The following is a 20,492-nucleotide window of genomic DNA, read 5'->3' on the forward strand; positions in this document are numbered from 1 at the left end:
GAAACACGTGATCGTGTGATATTGCGCCGAAACGTGAAGTTTTTCGCATGTAGTGTCTTTAGGAACATTTCTTGGTATAATAAGCCCCTTCTTGTGAGAGAAATCTTTGGGTGATTAATTCCCTTAGAAGTGAGATACGAAATTTATTTTCACGTTTAGTCAAGATACAGGTACGGTACTTTCGGCAAAGTTGTTGTAAATATTAATACAAACAACTTTGTCAAAGGCACCATACTTGTATCTCTTCATGGAAATTATCTATTAAGCGTTATTCGTGGACAAACCCTTTAAAACAGTTTTTAAACCCTTATTTATTCTGGTCAATTTTTACGTGTTCATAATGTTCAAGAGAGTTGTTTATCTTACTAAAATAAACGTTTCTGTAGAACATTATTATATGTTATTTTCTAAAGTTTCGGAGATTTTGAACTTTTTTGGTGAAAAATAGTACTTTTTGAGCTTAAATATTTCCCAAGGTGGCAAATGGTAACAAGTTAAGTTACCAGCTATTTTTTCGCCTGTTTTTGAGTCGAAAATGAATGTAGACTTAAAATTATTTAACGCAATTGATAAGAGAAAAGCTTCCAAATAACTTACCTATGCCTATTTTGTTCAATTCCTTCGATTGATGTCTTTTCAAAAGAACACACTCTGGCTGGTACCGAATGGCCGAAACACAAATGGTCGAATCACTTCAAACCCTAAACGATTAAGCTTAAATAATAGCATATGGATATCAACTCTATCAAAAGCTTTACTAAAATCAGTGTAGAGAGTTTCAACGACATTACCTCTGTCCGTAGAAGCAAGCGAGAAGTTAACGAATTCTATTAAATTAGTGGTAGTAGATCTTCCTTTGTAGAATCCGTGTTGATTGCAAGTTATACGATTTTTCACATGATCAAATATTTTCTGGTTTATAATAGCTTCAAAAAGGTTAGGGATACATGAGATCATTGCAATCCCACGGTAAAAAAATTTTCCACGTGGACGGGAACCGCCCTGACTGAAGAGATAAATTAAAAATTCAGAACAATGGATTGACGATCGCAGTAGCTACGTTTTTCATTAATGAAGGTGGAATTCCATTTGGTCCTGGTCCTTTAGATGCATCTAATTCTTTGAGCGTTGTCAAAATTTCTTGAGCTGATGTGTTTGTCACCGAGATATCATTTAATTGTTCCGGTAAATATGAAAAATAGTCAAAATCTCGGTTTATATCGCTAGTCTTATAAACAGTTTGAAAAAAGGCAGCAAACTTATTACAAATTTGTTTGGAATCAGTACTGACGAAGTCCTCATATTGCATTCGAGATGGAAAATTGTTGGACTTCATTTTATCATTAGCAAATTTAAAAAATTGTTTTGGATCTGACTTAATATTGTTTTCTATCCGTATATTATAATTCTCGTATGTTAAAGATATTTCAGCATCCAGCTCTCGAGATATGTTTATATATTGCTCCAGATTATAATTAGTTTTATATTTTTTATAAGTTTTATGAGCTTTTTGTGTACTGTTTTTCAATTTTTTTATTTGCCGGGTAAACCAAACTGGATGCTTCATAGATTGCGTTCTCTTTCTCGATTTAGGAACTATCTCATCAATGATACAATATAGACAAGCTAGAAAAGTATCTACCGCTTTGTCAATATCTGTTTCTTCTTTTAAGAGAGATTGCCAGTCTATGTCAGTCAACCTTCGATTGATAAGCTCATAATTCGCTTTTTTGTAGTTGTAAGCCTGTTCATATTCAAACTCAGTAGGACGCGATCTCTTAGTGTCAACTAGAAGCGAATATTCAATAGCTGTGTGGAATTTCTCATTCCTCCACAAAGGAAATGAGGCTTTGTCGACACAGAAATCCTCAGTACAGTTTGTTAATAAAAAATCTAAAAATTGATTAAGTTTGTTTCTAATGGGATTTACTTGAAATAGCCCTAACTGACTAAATTTACCGAATATCATCTGCAGAGTTTCATTGTCTCCTACTATAGGAAGCAAAAGTGATTTATTATCATCATTTACAATGAATTCCGCACTATTTTGGTTAAAATCTCCATAAATATGGATTTTTGTGTCTGGTTCCATGTTATACGCTAATTCCGCTGTATTTAAAATTTTTTCATACGATTGCCTTTTTGCGCGAGGGGGGGGGGGGGGGGAAATAGACAGATGCAAATATATGTCTTTCGCCATTCAACAAAACTTTAACCCAGACATCTTCAAACTCTGCATACTTTTGAGTTGAGATTAGCTCGGCATCATACAGAACACTAATAGCTACAAGAACACCACCGCCTCATTTTTTGTCAGATGATAATAAATCACGATCGTTTCTAAACACATTGAAATTATTATTAAATACTTCTGCACTTTTTATGCTGTCGTTCCAATTCGTCTCTGTTGCTAAAATAATTGAATATGAACATCCACTAACTGCATTTTGAATTTTATGAATTTTTTCCGCACTACGCATTCTACTAAAGTTTTGTGCGTAAATTAAAATTTCCTTAGGAATGATCATTCCTAGTACATCTAATAATTTAAAAAAATGTTTCAATAAAATTGATGGCAGTATCTAAAACAGGTTTAAGGCCTTCTACGTACTTTAAATCTCAGAGCAGAATCGGTTCGTCATCTGCTTTTTATGAAAAAAATCTTTTTGTGGCAGGAGCGGATCCAATCCTTGGAAATATACGAAATATCAAAGTCACGGTTATCCGCCATTTCTCTTGCATAATTTTCGGTTTCTTGAAACCCATTATCAGAATGATAAGCTTTCATCAACAAAAAAGTTCGGTTCAGAATTCATGTTGGTTCAGAAGCTTCGTCCTTATAGCTTGCTGCTTCATCGAAAGATGATTTCTGATTTTGAAGTAATTCGAAAATTTCTTTTCTAAATAATTTAATAGCGTCAATACGACTTTTTTCCATCACGTTTATCTAGTATTTCAATCGTTAAGTTACGTTGCAAATAGGTTTTCATCAGAATAATCCAAGTACAAACGGAAAACGGAGAATGGTGTAGCCGTATGACCGATGAACTGCAGGCACTACTTGGAGAGATTCCCATAGTACATCTGGCAAAAGTCGGGAGAGTACGCTGGGCCGGTCGCGTCGCAATAATGCCGGACGATTGTGCAGTGAAACCTATTCTCTTCAAGACCCCCTTCGGAATTAGGAATAAAGGGCCCTAACGACCGGGTTGAAGCCGATTTGGTTGTGTCAACGAATTGGCGGCAAGTTGCCCAGGACTAAATACAGCACGAGCCCTCCCGGCTGTATATTAGTAAAGGAGAAGGAGGAAAGTTTTATATTAACAATGCTGCAGTTTTTTTGAATGTAGCCGAAATGGCGCCCCCTCAAAGTGGTGCTCCAAGCAACTGCTTGTTTTGCTTAAGCGAAGCGCGGGTCCTGCTCAAAGTTAACTTCCGGTTCAACTAATCCCCCGTTCTCTTCTTCCGATGCTTTGAACTGAACCAAAACGATGAGATAAGTTGCAATTGATGATGCTATCTGTAAATAAATAAAATTTCAGCTTTCAAACATGTTGGTGTCTACCAATATTAAATTTCCTACTCCGGTAAGAACAGACAAATCGATGGGAAAAAGTCCGAATGCATGAAATTCTGGAATATTACATCCCATAAACGCTATCAGGTCGTCCATCTTGTGAAAGAAATTTAAAATTATTAAATTATTATTTAAGTATCAATGCAAAGAAAGCAAGATTCCACCAAACCTTAGCTCGAAAGTTTTCTTCATCCGACTTGGCTTTGGCCACGAACAGACAGTTCATCAACCGTCGCCAGTGTACCCGTGCCAAATCGCCATTGGTTACGAGTGCATAGAACTCGATCCCGTGCAGCAGCAGCAAACTGATGGAGGCTAGACAGTAAAACGCCGCTCCGGGCGTGGCGAATCCGAACCGGATTAGATTCAGCAGATAATACAGCTGCACCGTAATGCAGATGAAGGCCGAAAGGAGCGAAAATATGGCCTGTTTGCCGAAACAATCGTTAATATTGTTCGCCAACTGCTGCAAGTGTTCGACCATCTGGTGAATGCCCTCGAGGGTGTCTGAGGTCTGAGGCTTCACCATGCGGTAGTCGGCAGTAGATTCTGATGGACTTCCACTAGACCCTTTGAGTTCTCGATGATTGATTTCTGTGAGACAATTACTGAAAGCGCGAAACCGTTGTAAAAGGAACACCATTGTGTTAGTGTAAAGGATTTTCAGTTACATACTTGATTCCTTTTAGTAGTAATACAGTACGGTCCGATAGCAGCATTATGGAACCTGCGAACTGGAAGGTGTACAGTAGCAAACCGAACTGGAAACAAATCGAAAATTTTGTTGGAAAAATAAATGTTTAGGACTGTAGCGGTTTTACGGCTGGCACCATGTAGGATCAGTTATTGGTTTTTTGACTGGCTTTTTGATTCAGTTTTAACTGATTTTTGATTGGCTTTTTGGTTGACTTTTCAGTGACTTCTTGACTGATTTTTTTTTTGACAACTTGACCAGTCCTAGGATATTGAATGCGATTTTTTGGCTAGTCTAATTCTCATGATCAGCTTCCCAGCACCATTGAATTTTATTCGTAACGTTTCACTTACCTTCGGAATGCAAAACGCCAACCAGTAGAACAGCGTCGAGATGTGGGTCCACCTAACGGCAATCGTAAAGTTAAAACCGCACGCTGCCCCACCACTGATGAGTGTTACTGAAAGTGCAGGTGGTTAATAAGTTGAGGTTAGTAGTGCACACATCCATAGGAAGTGCCAACAATTTACGGTGTGTTTTCAGTTCAAATTGGAGAAAGCAGAAAAACTCTTATGTACTTTATAAATTATTTTTAAAAGTACTTCAACATATCTGCACATAAAAACCGATGAAATGATAATTATAACCTGAAGGGAATCTTTCAGCTTACCAAGGCATGCCATTAGTGACGTTTTTCTCAACTTGTTTTTCAAATCAACGGTACTTAACCGGAATTGCGAAAGTAGTCGCTCATCGCACAGCTCGAACATCCTCAAAATATCGCAGATGATTGCGCGCTTTCGGTAGGCAAAAACCATTGCAAAAATGTATGCGAAGGAATTTGGGACGAACTGCAGTGACCAAATAGAATGATTTTGGACCTAATTAAAGAGCCATGCATTCAACGCCAACTCACCTGAATCCAGTTAGCCGTTCTGGAGATGCTTGAACTTACTTCGCTGTTCCACAGGATGCTCACTAGGTTGGAAGCGTACAGCAGCATTACCAAACCTGTTAAGAGCAGATCCGCGGCTGCGGAGAAACGCACTTCTTTCTTTGCCGCAATTCCATCCAAAGGAAACGGAGCCAGTCCAAACAATTTTGAGAAATAATAAAATTGTTTGATTGGCAGCATGGTGACCACTAAAGTATTACAAAATAGTAGAAAAACACGGACGAAACCGTTTGATCACATTAAGTGGTTCAATTGATTTGGAAATGTTTAACTCAGAATCACACCCGGAATTTGTACCAGAACGGCCACCTTTTGTTGTTAACGCTTTTATTGTTCAGAATCCATCAAATAAAACGATTTTTGATTGCGCTCTTTCTATTGCAATCAGCTAGTGTCTTAATGGTGTCAATGACCGAATCATGATCCATTGGCCTATACAATATGAAAAATTATGATTGCCTTAAAAGTCTTTTTGTTACCGGTAAAAGGTTCCTGATGGATTTTTATATTGCTCGCTATTAGAGGATTACATCATTACTTTAAATGAATGATTGTCATTTTATGTGCTTTAAAGCATTCGAATACAGTTTAGTTTTTTTTCACACAGTGATCAAATGGTCCATAAGGGTAGGTTGGACTCCTACCAATAAAATCCAATCCCAGTCCAGATGGTATTCTACCCATTTTCTGACAGAAAATAGACGACGTTAAAATGTCAGAATTCATCATTTTTTTCGAGCCAATTTCATTTTCGTTTTTCACTTTAGGAACGAACTTGGAAGTTCATATTTGGTTCAAATTTACTTCCGCAGAACTTGCTTGTTGAACAGCAAGACACTACATTTGTAAACCGAACTTTATTCCTAATAAAATATCTTTAATACTTGTAGATACTTGAAAGTGCGACATGTAACTTGAAAGTTCAACACGCTACTTCAATGTAATTAAGAGTTCGGATAATAGTGTCTGAGAAAGGTTAATATGCTTTATGTCTATAGGTCTATAGCTTGCTAAGCAGCAGGGTTTTTAAAAGACTCATCGCATAGAAATCAACGTGCATATTTATCAACACGATAAATCTACAGAAACCAAACTGCATTATGTGGTGACGTCAATTGAGAAATCGATCGAATATCAAGAGACGGCACTTTGTGCTTTGCTTGATATTGAAGGAGCTTCCGATTATCCGATTCGATACGTCTTTCCTTTATCACAGAATCAACCACACTCAATGAGCTAGATTCAGGAAATGCTTTCGAGCAGAGCAATCAGTACATCATTGCCAGACACGCCGCCCAGCAAACATTTTCGTACGTATATCAGAGTAACAAATATGATATATGTACCGATATATATCTAGAAAAATCGCATTCGATGCACGAAACCAGTATATGCGTACTGTTTTGGAGGTGATATACGTACTGCAAATTATATGAAAACAATTCACATTCATAAGTATTTGTATACGATGAAATCCGACTCAACATGATTAGTTCCATAATGCTATACAATGCTGTGACGAAAATCGTATGTGAATCAGTAACTATCATTTTGTTCGAATAAATGTAAACTAGGGTGCGCTTTATTATGCTTTGTGTACGATTTCGAGTTTGTTTAGCGATATTTAAGATGATTTTCACACATTATTATACGATTTGTGGTTTGCTGGGCGGTCACGATTTCGGTGATCCAAGAATATTCCCTCTTTGCTTTGGATACTGCTGGCTATCGCAGCTTGGTTATGAGACTAGTGGTTAGACTGCGATATAAGACGTATCCTCAGAGGAAGATTTGACGCAGTACTGTAAAGTCGTATGTTATTTAGCTGAGCTTCAGTAATGAAGCCGGTTTCAACTAAGGTCGGTCTACAACGGATCAAATATTTACGCTGCGGCAGATTCTCCAAAAGGGCCGTGATTACAGAGTTCCCACGCACCATTTGTTCGTTAACTTCGAAACCACATATGATATCATCAACCTGTAACAACCCAAGTAACAATTTCAGGCTGATCAAACGCTTTTATAGCTGATTTTATACAACCTATGGCTGAACTAGGGTTTAGGTTTAGAAATAAAAACCTTTTTTCAACTCTTAAACATCTAAATCTGGTGATTTTATGAAGCTTCAGGCTTGTTAATAACTGCTTTCGAAGCTGCGATGAAGCATAATAGAGGTTTTTGCGCGCTTTTAATTAGCCAATTTGCGCAATGCTGTCAATTCTATTTTTAGAACGAGAAATAGTTTTGCGATATGTTCTTCCAGTCGCTTAATCAACGTCTCATCAACCTTTATGCAGCCAAAAAAAAATCTATTTTAAAATTTAAAAAAAATGGAACGCGTTATTTTTATTTTGCCGTGAACATTAGCATAAGCATAAGCATAGGATACCGCCCGTGTGCTGCTACTCCGTTATTGACCAGGACCGATGAAAATTGCAAAATGATGGCTGGAAAGAGCATACTTGGGACAGCACGCTATTCCTCATTGTGCAACCTTATCAGGTCCCTGCATGCTGATCAATACCGACGCCGGCCACGTCCGAATGCGGGTCCTGGTGGGATGGGAAGGAATGTTAGTCCAATACTTGTTGCTACTAAAGACCAGGGAATCCTCTGCATCTTCACAAGTATTTCGGGAAAGGAATTGTTGTTAGTAGATGGGGGGAGTTATATGAGACTAACCTGATTATTCAAAAATTTTCTGGTAAAGCCAGTAATTACGCAAATTAAGATACCTTTAAAAAATACCTTTTAATAAATTTAATATAATGCCATTGGTGCTCATATACAACCATAATTTGATAATTTATATCTAAAAATATTATGCACATGCGAGATTTTAAGTGACTCGAAAACCTCGTGACAAATTTGAATTTATTATACCTGAAAACAAAAATCAGGCATAATGAAACAAGCCAATATAGTTCCTAAGTTGATAAGCATTTCCTCCTATCAACGCTAATATGCAGAGATATAGCGCCCTACACGCTTTATGAAAACTTGTATCCGATTATCTTGAAAAAGTAGAGAATAGGTTTGGCAGAATGTCATTGACTACCTGACCGACACGAAAAAATAAAATAAAAAACGCACAAGTGAATGAACAAAGAGTTAATTATCTGTTTGTAGAATATTCAAACAATTACCGAACTTTTTTGATATTCATACATGCATACATGGTTTAAAAAAAGTCTTCGGTTTAAACGTCTTTCTAAAACTTGAACCTTCTTTATCGATAGACTTCGCGGCCGGCTGTTAGGCTACAGGACAATTACGGAACTAGTGCAAAAAACCTACTGACTTTATCTAGCAGCATCGGCTAGCCGAGATTGAAACATGCGACGACCTACTTGTTAGACCAGCATCGTACCTCGAAGCTAACTGGGCGTTTACATGGTTTAAACACGTGTCATTGACTTCTGGGATTTCAAAAGTACATAGTTTTCCTCTTCAAAATAATAATTATGTTCATGAAACTCTTCTTCACTTCATTCTTTGCATTTTTCATAATATACTCACAATTTTTTCATAATAATCACAATATACTCACATTTTGTATAAATGATGAATCTGTCTCTCGTACGCGTAGCGCACGTTAGAAATTTCCCAAAAAGGATATGGACTAGGGCGGTCTAACCGGTAGTACCGAAACCGGTAATACTGGCCAAATGCTGAGTACCAATACTGGTTGTAAAAGGGCAAAAAATGTGTATTTTTCTTCTTTCGGGCATTTCATTAAAACTCCGTTTCAAAAATATGTCGGAAAATAACTTATCGGATAAAATATCGGAAAATAACTTAGATTGAAAACTCGTGGAAAAGAGCTTGTAATTAGTGCTGAAGAGATTTTTAAAATTGAATGGATTATTTAAAGAAATTTAATTAAATTGGAGTGTAATGCGAAATTACAACGAGCAATGAAAAGTTAGCAGCAGTCCAACAAATAATTGTAGCACTTGAATTTGTTTTGGCTGCCTTGAAGCATCTTGATATTCAATTATCGTTTTCGAATTATTTAAAGCGGTCAAAGAACGAATTGAGGGAAAACAATCGAAATACGACGACCTTTTCGTTTTCTGGTTCAATTGTGCCTTCAAAGGATGAGACTTTAAAATATTTTTAACTCTGCGAGAGGTACCTACTTTAAGAACGTTTAAGTTGACGAAATCTTAATGCAAATAAATGCGCCTTACATTTGTGGGATTGGTAACTGAAAAGTGCTTGTACCTGCGAATGATTAATGACGAATAAGATGACGGTATGATTGATCCGGCCTGCCGATGATCGCAGAACTCGAGAAGACTGGGTGAACGCAAAGTACTCATTCTACTAGCATTGAATTTAATAGAAAACACCAGGATCTTTGAAAACAAACAACAGTGAACTTTCCTTTTTAAGAAGGGGTAGAAGAAAAATGCTTGACCATAATATTTAACGCGCTTGGAATCATTCGTTTAATTTCGATGGAAGCGGAAAGAGCTTTATCAATTGCTGGAAATTTTTCCATTAAAACCTATTCTGGAATGAGAGATGAATCGCTGAGCATAATGTGACTCTTAAAATTCAGCTTTGCTGAGCCGCAATCTGAAAGTAATAATTTGAAAAATAAAGTCTTGCAAGAGAACACCAACATTTTTTTAACTCGAAAAATTAAAAAATAACGCTCTATTAATCTGCAAGTTCAATTCCTTCTATGCCGTCCATGACCAGGAATCTAGTACCGTTTTACTGAGTTTACGTGGCTTAGCGGGCGTTGCGAACGAGCAGTTGCGAGCATATTATTGAATCTTGAGTGCATAAAAATTATGTAGAACTTAGTGAGGTTAATTATTATAAAACGATCCAATCGAAAAACATGACTGCGGATGTTCCACTAGTAGGTACAAGCTTTGTTTGAGGATGTTACAGTTCTGAAGCAGTACTTTAGATCAAATGATGTTAATAATGCACAGCAGATTGTGGAGAAGAAGTAGCGTAGTAATTTGCAAAAAAAACTCTGGGCTTAAATGTCTTTTTAAGACTCTTCTTCATCGAGAGATTTCGCTAGTGCAAAAATCCTACTGACTCTATCTAGCAGCACTGCCTAGCCGAGATTCGAACTTACGATGATTGGGTTGTTAAACCTGCGTCATATCTCGAAGTTAACTAGGCGCAAATTTGTTAAAAAGAAGAGGTGATGAAATTTAAAAAGGACTAACTGACTATTTTCAGTTGTTTTCAACATTATATACTTCGTGAATAATTTAATCTAAGTTATTTTTTCCTAAACTTTAGGTCACTTTTTGGTCACTATTTTTCAAATTTTGGTCACTAAAGTCACTATTTTTAGTTGGTCAGGTCCCTTCCAGCACTGTATTAATTTACTATTGAAATAAGCATAAATATCAGGCACTGTCACTGTACGATATGCCACCGAAATGTACGGGATGGTCACGTTAAAAGTGACCAAAGGCAGGCTCAGAGGTCGGTTCCTCTCTACAGCTACCAAGATAAAAAGGTGGCTGGATTGCTGAGATTAAAAGGGCTTCCAGCGTCGTTAAAATGTTAAACTCAGGAAAGAATATCCAGTGTCGCTCCGTTGATGCTTAACAAGGGTGATTTGAACGACGGAGGAGCGTTCGGATGCTCAACAACCAGTGGATGGATACGTTTAGATCTCGGGAAGAGAGTTACCTTAACAAATACCTGTGTTCGTCTGGGATACTAACAAGTACACTCCCTCCACAATTATGGATCACCCACAATTATGGATCACTTTTGTATTTCAAGTTAAATAACTCAGTTAAACAAACTGTTTGAAGGAATGAAGCATTTTTGCAACAAAATATACCCTATTAACTAGCTTTTAACACATAAAACATCCTTTAAATCCGGACATTGATGCTTTTTCAATGCGCGTAAAAAAGTTGTTATCGAGAATCTATCAAAATGTCTGTCGTTTTTTAAATCAGCATAAGCAGTACGTTCCTCATTCATAAGGTTGCTATGTGGCATAATCACCAATTTTCGAGCAAAAAATGACTCGTACATAAAGATCAAGCTAAGTTCTTTACGATTCAGCGAAATATTGGTGGTTGCCAATGATTTTCCTGTAAAAATAAGTAATTTTCAAAGTGATCCATAATAGTGACCAAAACAAGGTAATTTTTCACAATTATGGATCACTTTGATTCCAATGGAATTTTCACAAATTCAAACAGTTTAGCACCGATTACAAACATTTTTAAAGCAGAATCGAAAGTTGCACAGAGCTGAGTTTTTGGAAAATGCTGTTTCTGAATTACGCAGGACAGGAAGCTACGTATGGCAGTAAAACGCTATGATGGTACATATGCAACGGTTCATCGCAAAAGTTAAGCGAATGTTAGCTCTCATGCAACAATCTAAAACGTTAATTTTTTCCTTAACTTTTTTAAGAGTTTGAATTTACTGGTTCTTCGAGCTTTCGGTCAAAAATTTCCTTCTATGTTTATATTTCATTTTTTCGGTTTATTGACGCCTTTCCACTGTTTCATACATCGCATCATAGCAGCGATGAAATTAAACTCTTGCATCGATTAACTTTTCCGAGACCCACTGTACCTACACACTTAAAAAAAAAGTGCCGAAGTCAGCAAAATTTTGCCGAGATTTGGACAGCCGAGCGTTCGGTAAAATTTTTTTTGATGCCAAACGTTAGTAAAGATCCGTAAACGTCGATTTACAAAACTGAAGAGCGAAATAAGGCGCTATATCCTTGGCCAATTGCAGCCTGGCTTCTGGTCTAAATACCATTAGTTCATCCCTGAGGGTCCGGAGTATCACTTAACCTTTATTAGCGTAACGAACCCAACGATTGTAAATAAATCATTATCTATGTGTACGGGAAGCGTTTGGTACGGGAGGTCCACGCTTTCTTCCTTCCCCTTGATTTCAAGGAGTTAAATGGAATTAGATATTTTTTCTGGTTCCACTTGATTCCTTGGAATTCTCTCTGCGGGTCATGCTGCGCAGTTGGCCTGGCCGTTGACAAGAAAAATGATTGATTCAAGTAATCGTCATTTTCCAGGATGCCTTCAAGAATTGGCTGCGTTAGTGTGAGATTAGATTAGATTAGATTAGTAAACGTCGATTTACAAAACTGAAATTTTTACCGAACGCTCGGCTGTCCAAATCTCGGCAAATTTTGCTGAGTTTTTTAAGTGTGTACATCGTTAATAACAATTCGGAAAAAAGAAAACTTCATCCTGTACTAGTCTTTTCGGAGCCAACGCAGCTGGTGAGCCTAAGACTTTTTTCCAGGACAAAAAATCAGTCGTGAAATCGCGAAAAGCATTCCCAACGGCTGATCGGTAGGTGTCTTCGAAGAAGGACGGCAGGCATCTAAAGACAGACCAAAAGCCACACAAGGTCTTTCATACGATTTGAAACATGTTATTTTTATGTTGTTACATGATTTGAATAAAGTTCATTGACATTTATAAACTGTTTTTAAATAATAGTATGCGCTACAATTGATTGTTTTAAAATCTTACTTCTGCTTAAATGGTCCATAATTGTGGGGGAACTGTACTAACTTTTATTGAATATATGAATATATGGTACTACCACCTGCCTTAGCAGAACATCCGTTCATAGCAATGAGCCTATCATGTCAAAAAGAGTTGAACATATTCAACGATTGGTCATGCTTCCCAACTCTTGTATGAAGGGCCAAAAGGGAATTGGTCGATAAGCAACATCACTTACACGTACCAGGGATTTATAGAATCTCCTTCCAAGGGCTAAGTCACCTGAGTCAATCGTTGAATAAACCATCTTAATGCAGAATGACTCCAGCAGGTGGGGAGAAGAGCCCGCTCATTATCCACGATGTGTTGTTAATCGGGCCAAGATTAACCCTAGAAAGTTGACTGTTTCACTCTTCCTAGGCCCACCGCTTCAAACAAGTGCTCTGATGGTCCCTCCCTCTTCCCGATTCTAGTTTATTTATGAAATGTGGTATATATGGGTAAAAATAGAACAATCTCACCAGCAGTCCTTCGAATGGAATAGAGTTGCGTCCTTTTAGTTTCCATAAATGCTTCTAATAATTAATTTAATTTTTCTTCTGGTATCCAATATCCATGTGCTGTATTAACACTCGTATTGGCCAAAGTTTTCACTATAAAGCAGTAAATGCTTCATAAGCTAAAACGACAAAAATAATTAAAATAACTTATATTATGCTTACCAGATCGTGTGGCTCCACCGTCTGCCCAAAACCTCGATTATGAGATCAGGCAGCCGGGAACCACACAGTATCGCACCTCCTAGCTTGGCTACTCAATAGAGCATTACCGGGTATGGCCACGTGGAGGCGCTAGGTAGGGGCTTGGGATAGCTAGAGCTATATTGGACGCTCCTCATTTGCCTTCCCCATTTCATACCCTTTTTTTATTTTGCCGTGAACATTGTCGAGAAAGCGATATTTTTAATTTCGAATAACTTTAATTGGTATAAGTAAGCTAATTAAAAATGCATGTGTTTTTTCGGGAATTGAACCCGCCATCTTCTGGTCTATAAGCACTCAAAATATGATCCGCCCCATCTGCACCTGCAGAACAGACAGTGGGAATATCTTTACACCTGAAAGCAGTCGATAATGTTGATAATTGACTAACTTTTGCTGTCAGCCGAATTTCGAAATTCTATTATCTGATAGTATGTATGCTGTGAGCCGAATGAAAACTTGATAGTAGTTTGTAAAGCCACTTTAACACCTTTAAGCAGCCTTAAAGTAGTTTGAAAGCTGTGAGCCTAGTGAAAGCCTCTGCTCTAGACTTTAACACCTTTAAGCAGCCGTAAAACGGTTTGATGTTTATGACTGCTTAGAAGCGGATTGTTTAGCAGAATAATCCGCTATTAACTCTGTTTATCAGTCTTTAAGAGAGAGCTGGTTTGAAGAACTTAAAGTAGTTTAAACATCGCTTGTTCAACCACCATTTAAGTGCTTACTTTATGCAGCTTTGATCGCCTTAAAGCAGCCCGTAAACAGCAATTGCTCTTGCAATTCAGCTACCTTTGTTACTAGGGAAGACGCACATTACCCGTATTGGACCGGTTGTTCTCTACGGGCACGAAACATGGACAATGCTCGAGGAGGACCTGCGAGTGCGAGTTTAACCGTTATGTGTTCGACAAAAAAACACCTTTAAGTGCTCGACAAGGGTACCCGGGTACCCACAAATTGAAACGCTTGTAACTTTGGCAATTTTTGACCGATTCGGACACTTTTACCACCAAAAGATTCAGGAACTTATCCACTTCCAGTGTGGTTATAACAGAGCCGGAAGTGGGTCATCTGGTTCCCGGAAATCCGGCAGTACGAGGATGTGTTCCAGAATTAAAGCACTTTTTATATTTTTGGATGTAATTATAGTAATATGGGTGTCCAAAGTTCTTCCAATTACTCCGACAGGTCATTCTTCATTATTTTAAGACAATACAATGATATATCCTCGGAATGGCCATTCTGCGACAAGTTCCCGTGGGACCTCCTGTGGCCATAAAACTGTTTGGTTTGCAACACTGGCAATATGGGTGTCTAAATTCATGAAATTACTCCAGAAGGTCATTTTTCATTATTTTGATTCTATCTGATGATTTTGCCACGGCATGGCCATTCCGGAACATATTCCCGTGGGGCTTCACAGTTGTCCAAAACCAAAAATATGTGCGCATTAGAGTTTTGAGTGGGAAAACTTGATTTTAGGTTTATGGAACCTTTGGGAGAGTTTCTTGAAATTAAAAGTTCTATCGTGTGGTGAAATTCAAATTTTGAATAATCCCCCTAAAAGTGAAATAAAAAATTTATTTTCCTGCAGCTTCAATATAACACATTGATGAGTTCTGCAAAGTTTTAAAGCATATTATTACAAGAAATTTTGCTGAAGATTGTAACCTTCTATCTCTTCAGCGAAGATAGAAAAGTCCTATTTCTTATATGTGAATCTTCAAAATCAGTTTTTCTATTTTAGCTTTTTTTGTAGTTGTTGTATGTTTTTTTCATGTTCTATAAAGTTGTACAAATAGTAAAAATAAACAACTTTGCTAAATGTAGTATACCTCTATCTTTGCTTATTTAGGAGCTGTAAAACTTTTGTTAAAATAAATACCCTAAATCTGACCCCGAATTACTCAACTATGCGCAAACAGATACAAATTACATTACATGAATCTGAAACTAAATAAAAAACTACAAAAAGGCAGGAAGTTTCATTTGTAGCCGTCTGCGCATAGTCGCGTAATTGGGGATCAAAATTAGGGTATTTTTTATATCAAAAGTTTTACAGTTCCTAAACAAGCAAAGATAGAGGTATACTACATTTGGCAAAGTTGTGTATCTTTGCTATTGGTACAACTTTATAGAACTTGAAAAAATCATACAACAACTACAAAAAAAGCTAAAATAGAAAAACTGATTTTGAAGATTCGCATATAAGAAATAGGACTTTTCTATATTCGCTGAAGAGATAGAAGGTTACAGTCTTCAGCAAAATTTCTTGTAATAATATGCTCTAAAACTTTGCAGAACTCATCAATGTGTTATATTGAAGCTGCAGGAAAATAAATTTTTTATTTCACTTTTAGGGGGATTATTCAAAATTTGAATTTCACTATACGATAGAACTTTTAATTTCAAGAAACTCTCCCAAAGGTTCCATAAACCTAAAATCAAGTTTTCCCACTCAAAACTCTGATGAGCACATATTTTTGGTTTTGAACAACTGTGAAGCCCCACGGGAATATGTTCCGGAATGGCCATGCCGTGGCAAAATCTTCAGATAGAATCAAAATAATGAAAAATGACCTTCTGGAGTAATTTCATGAATTTAGACACCCATATTGCCAGTGTTGCAAACCAAACAGTTTTATGGCCACAGGAGGTCCCACGGGAACTTGTCGCAGAATGGCCATTCCGAGGATATATCATTGTATTGTCTTAAAATAATGAAGAATGACCTGTCGGAGTAATTGGAAGAACTTTGGACACCCATATTACTATAATTACATCCAAAAATATAAAAAGTGCTTTAATTCCGGAACACATCCTCGGACTGCCAGATTTCCGGGAACCAGATGAACCACTTCCGGCTCTGTTATAACCACACCGGAAGTGGATAAGTTCCTGAATCTTTTGGTGGCAAAAGTGTCCGAATCGGTCAAAAATTGCCAAAGTTACAAGCGTTTCAATTTGTGGGTACCCGGGTACCCTTGTCGAGCACTTAAGGGGTAAAAAAAATCGAAGCCCCCCATTCCACCCCCTTAAGTGCTACATGAAAACTTATTTTATGAAAAGTTGCAATTCAACTAGTTCTTAGATGTCACAGAGTTTCAGTATCCTTGATCAAAGAAAACTTTAGAATTTCGTACTTTGAAAGCTGAAAAGGTACCCGGGTACCCTGTCGAACACATAACGGTTAAGAACGATCTTCGGCGACGGTCAGGAGAATGGAGTATGGAGGCGGAGGATGAACCATGAACAGCTCTATGGCGAACCCAGTATCCAAAAGGTGGCTAAAGCTGGACGGATACGATATTGCAAGAATACCGGACTACTACCCTGGAAAAATTGTGTTCGCCTCAAATCCGGTAGGAACAAGATGACCAGGCGCGCAGCGAGCAAGATGGTTAGAGCAGGTGGAGCGAGATCTGATGGAGAGTACTCGGTGTCCGAGGAATTGGAAAGCGGTAGCCTTCAACTGAGTTACATGGAGAAACTTTGTTCAACAGGCTTTGTCTTAGGATAACAAGCCACCTAAGTAAGTAAGTTCAGTAATAAGGCTTGGAATGATTCTGGATAAAAAGCTGAATTGGACTGCCCGCCAGGATTACCATTGGAATCAAAGACAGGGCTACACACTAACCAGTTATACAGTTTATCTATCCAAATCCTACAATAGCTAAAAACTACTCAACTTAACTAAGCACAATCATGGGACTCTTAACTGGACACTGTCCCGCTCTTTATCATTTAAAGAATATCGGATAATACCGACACCCGCCACTTTAGTAACTCTGAACTTGAAAGTTCAATGCATCAGCTCTTTAATCGCAGGGCTCTTGCTTTATCTAGGCCTAACTTCTTCGGGAGTTTCTTTCCTACTCCATACTAAGTATAGAGCCCAAATCTCAAAAAGTGCTTGATTTTATTCACCATGTAGTACCGAATTGGGACACATGATTAGAACTGTCTAGCTGAACTCCATCAGTGGGTATGAGCAGTCCGTGAACTGTGTAGAGAAATCGAAGCTTATCCCGAAAGACGACCGTTAACACAACTTAGTCTGCACAGAGCCTCTCCCGGTGTATCGCCGCCTAAACAGGGTCTTTCCGTTCGAGAATGTTGAGGTCAACTTTTCCGGCCCTATGTAACTCCGCACACCCAACAAAAGATCAGTTCCTGTGAAGACACATGTAGAGCAGTCTACGTTTGACTAACTTTCATGGCTGTACACCTCGATCTTGTTCCGGATCCGCCAGATCACCGTCGCTAGGTGGCATCTGGGAAGCAGCAGTGAAATCCATAAAGTTTCATTTCCGACGAATTGTTGGCAACGCGATGCTGACAAAAACCGAATTCAGAACCACTCTCATCTACGATAAGGCAACGCTAAACTGAAGGCCTATTACTGCAAGGTCTGAGGATTCTTAGGATCAGCAACCGCTAACTCTTGTTTATTTTTTACTCGCAGTCGCGCTGGAAGCTTGTCCAGTGTGTAACGCAACAGTCCCATTGCCCATTAGAAGCGCTGGCAGGAAGATTTCTTGAGCACCTTGAACAGTCGATACCATTGGTTAGACACAACAGCAATATTCTCCCACCATTCGATTGTTCTACTCCGAGATGAAAACCTTCCCCCATTGCTATGAGCTGTCGAATACGTAGTGGTCGTCCATCCATATACCAAAGGACTTATCCGCCTGGTTTCAGTCAAGACTAGCCGAGCAGTTAAGAAACGAGCAGTCAGCAAACTCTGTGTACTACCGGTAGACTTGGACCCAGCCAGCAATTGACAGCCAGTTTTCAAAACTAGATGTCTCTAGCATGACTAATAAATGATCCATTTGCCAATGATTTGGTGAAACAAAAACTAATTCACTGGGTAAAAATGTTTGCTAAATGTGTCCCGAAATGCTGGAATGTGTCTCATACTTGACTTGGATCTGCCCGATTTCCAATTCCAATAAAATATTTCTGCAAATGCATATTTTTTTCATAACAAACCGACACCTTCTGTAAGCCAAGAACAGCTGCCAAAAAGCCAATTTCTAAACGCCAACATTTCTCAAAGCCGGTTGACGAAAACATCTGTCTGTCCGTGAAGCGAAATATCACCTCTTATTCCGCAGGTTTTAGTCGTTCAGATAGCAAAATGATGGTGATAAAATCACTGCTATGATTCTTTGGTAGAAGTTTTGTAGACAAAAAACTCGGTATTTCATACCCACTAGTCAGGCGCCGCCATGTTATCAATAAAACAATTTTATTATTTGTCAAACTTCTCCAAACAGGGTACGTGATCTCTCGACGGAAGCAGCAAATCTCGTTTTTACGTGCATGTTGCAATGTTGGTCATGCTGTGTATCAGTTGACAAACCGGAATCAGCAGAATATGACAGAATATGACAATATTTTCTAATTAAGAAAAGAGATAAATTTTATACCCAAACGGTTTTCGAGTATTTTGAGTTTACACAATACAGATTTCAGGACGACATCCGACAAATACCCAACCAAATTTCGATCGGAATGTGGCACCGTGGCAACCCACACGCCCACAGCCCAAACACACAGCAACATAGAGCAACACTAGAGTGCGGAAATGCACTAAAAGCGGTACAAATTTTATGATTGGCATTAATTGGAACCATTTGCGAATGGTTTTCTACTGGGTCACACTGGCGCTGTTGTGTTGGCCCGCAACACAATAAGTGTGCGACCATTACCGGAGCCAGGTTCGTCGACAATTCGAAGCGCGTCGATAATGACTGGCAGGCAGGCCGGGCATTCGGCATTGGTAATGGCCCACTTATGTAGCTGCTGGGCGAATATTTCGATTTTTTTTGTGTCCACGCTACCCACGCGTTCAATGGCAGTTGTTTTGTAGAGAAACGATGGAACCCACCACTGACGGACGACGGCTGTTTTAGATGCTAAATGACGCACAACGCGGTACAGTGCAGTGGCAGTGTCCAGCCTAAATCAGCGATTGTCAAAATAAATCTAATTTTCGTTGCACAAAATTTTGCAAAGCTCAAACTAGTGCAATTTAGCACGTTAGTGCGTTATGTTTGCGGTTTGTGCTGGACAAAAATAATACGAATCTGTAAGTTTGCTTTAAAAAGAGTAAGCTTCATTCATCAATCACCGCTGTTTGTGCAGTTCTACGACCATTAATCCAGATTAATTGCGAAGAAAGAATTAGAAGCATTTTTCGATTAGCCAAATGTACGCTGCACTCGGGAATTGCATTAGAACCATTCTACTTGCAATTAATATACCCGGTAATCCAGACCGTCTGTTTTTCAGAAAACTATTTCTATTTATCTACGGGTAGCTCGACTACTGTTTCGACCATTAGACCACTGTGCGAAAAAAAAGCTAAACTGTCTTTGAATGCTTTAAAGCATATAAAATGGCAATCTTTTATTTGAAGTAACGATGTACTCCTCTAATAGCGAGCAATATAAAAATCCATTAGGAACCTTTTACCGGTAACAAAAAGACTTTTAAGGCAATCAAATTTTTTGGTATTGTATAGGCCAATGGATCATGACCTTCGGTCATCGACACTATTGAAACGCTAACTGATTGTACCTAATAGAAAAAGCGCAATCAAAAATCGTTTTACTTTGATGGATTCTGACCAGAACGAACAATAAAAGCGTTAACAACAAAGTGTGGACGTCCTGGCATAGGATCCGGATGTGATTCTGAGAAAAACATTTCCCAATCAACTGAACCACTGAACTGACTGTGATCAAACGGTTTCGTCCGTATTTTTCTACTGCTTTCTAGTGAACGGAATTGGTCACCATGTTGCCAATAAAACAATTTTATTATTTCTCAAAAATTTTCGGACTGGCTCCGTTTCCTTTGGATGGAATTACTGCAAAGGGGAAAGTGCGTTTCGCCGTATCCGCGGATCTGCTTTTGACAGGTTTGGTAATGCTGCTGTACGCTTCCAACCTGGTGAGCATCCTGTGGAACAGTGGGGCTAGTTCAAGTATCTCCAGAACGG

At 38.3% G+C, this 20,492-nt stretch overlaps 1 protein-coding gene across 1 annotated transcript; it reads right to left on the reverse strand.

The window, feature by feature from the left end:
* Positions 1–3,400: 3,400 nt before the first annotated feature.
* Positions 3,401–5,406, reverse strand: LOC128739406 (gustatory and pheromone receptor 32a-like). The gene is made up of 7 exons (XM_053834890.1): positions 5,188–5,406; positions 4,942–5,122; positions 4,625–4,731; positions 4,253–4,338; positions 3,747–4,185; positions 3,584–3,673; positions 3,401–3,520 (listed from the first exon to the last, which is right to left on the reverse strand). Exons 1-7 carry the CDS (start codon positions 5,404–5,406, stop codon positions 3,401–3,403), a joined length of 1,242 nt encoding a protein of 413 aa, XP_053690865.1.
* Between the last annotated feature and the right edge of the window lie 15,086 nt (positions 5,407–20,492).

The sequence above is a fragment of the Sabethes cyaneus genome, chromosome 3, assembly GCF_943734655.1.
Source record: "Sabethes cyaneus chromosome 3, idSabCyanKW18_F2, whole genome shotgun sequence".
Classification (NCBI taxonomy): Eukaryota; Metazoa; Arthropoda; class Insecta; order Diptera; family Culicidae; genus Sabethes; species Sabethes cyaneus.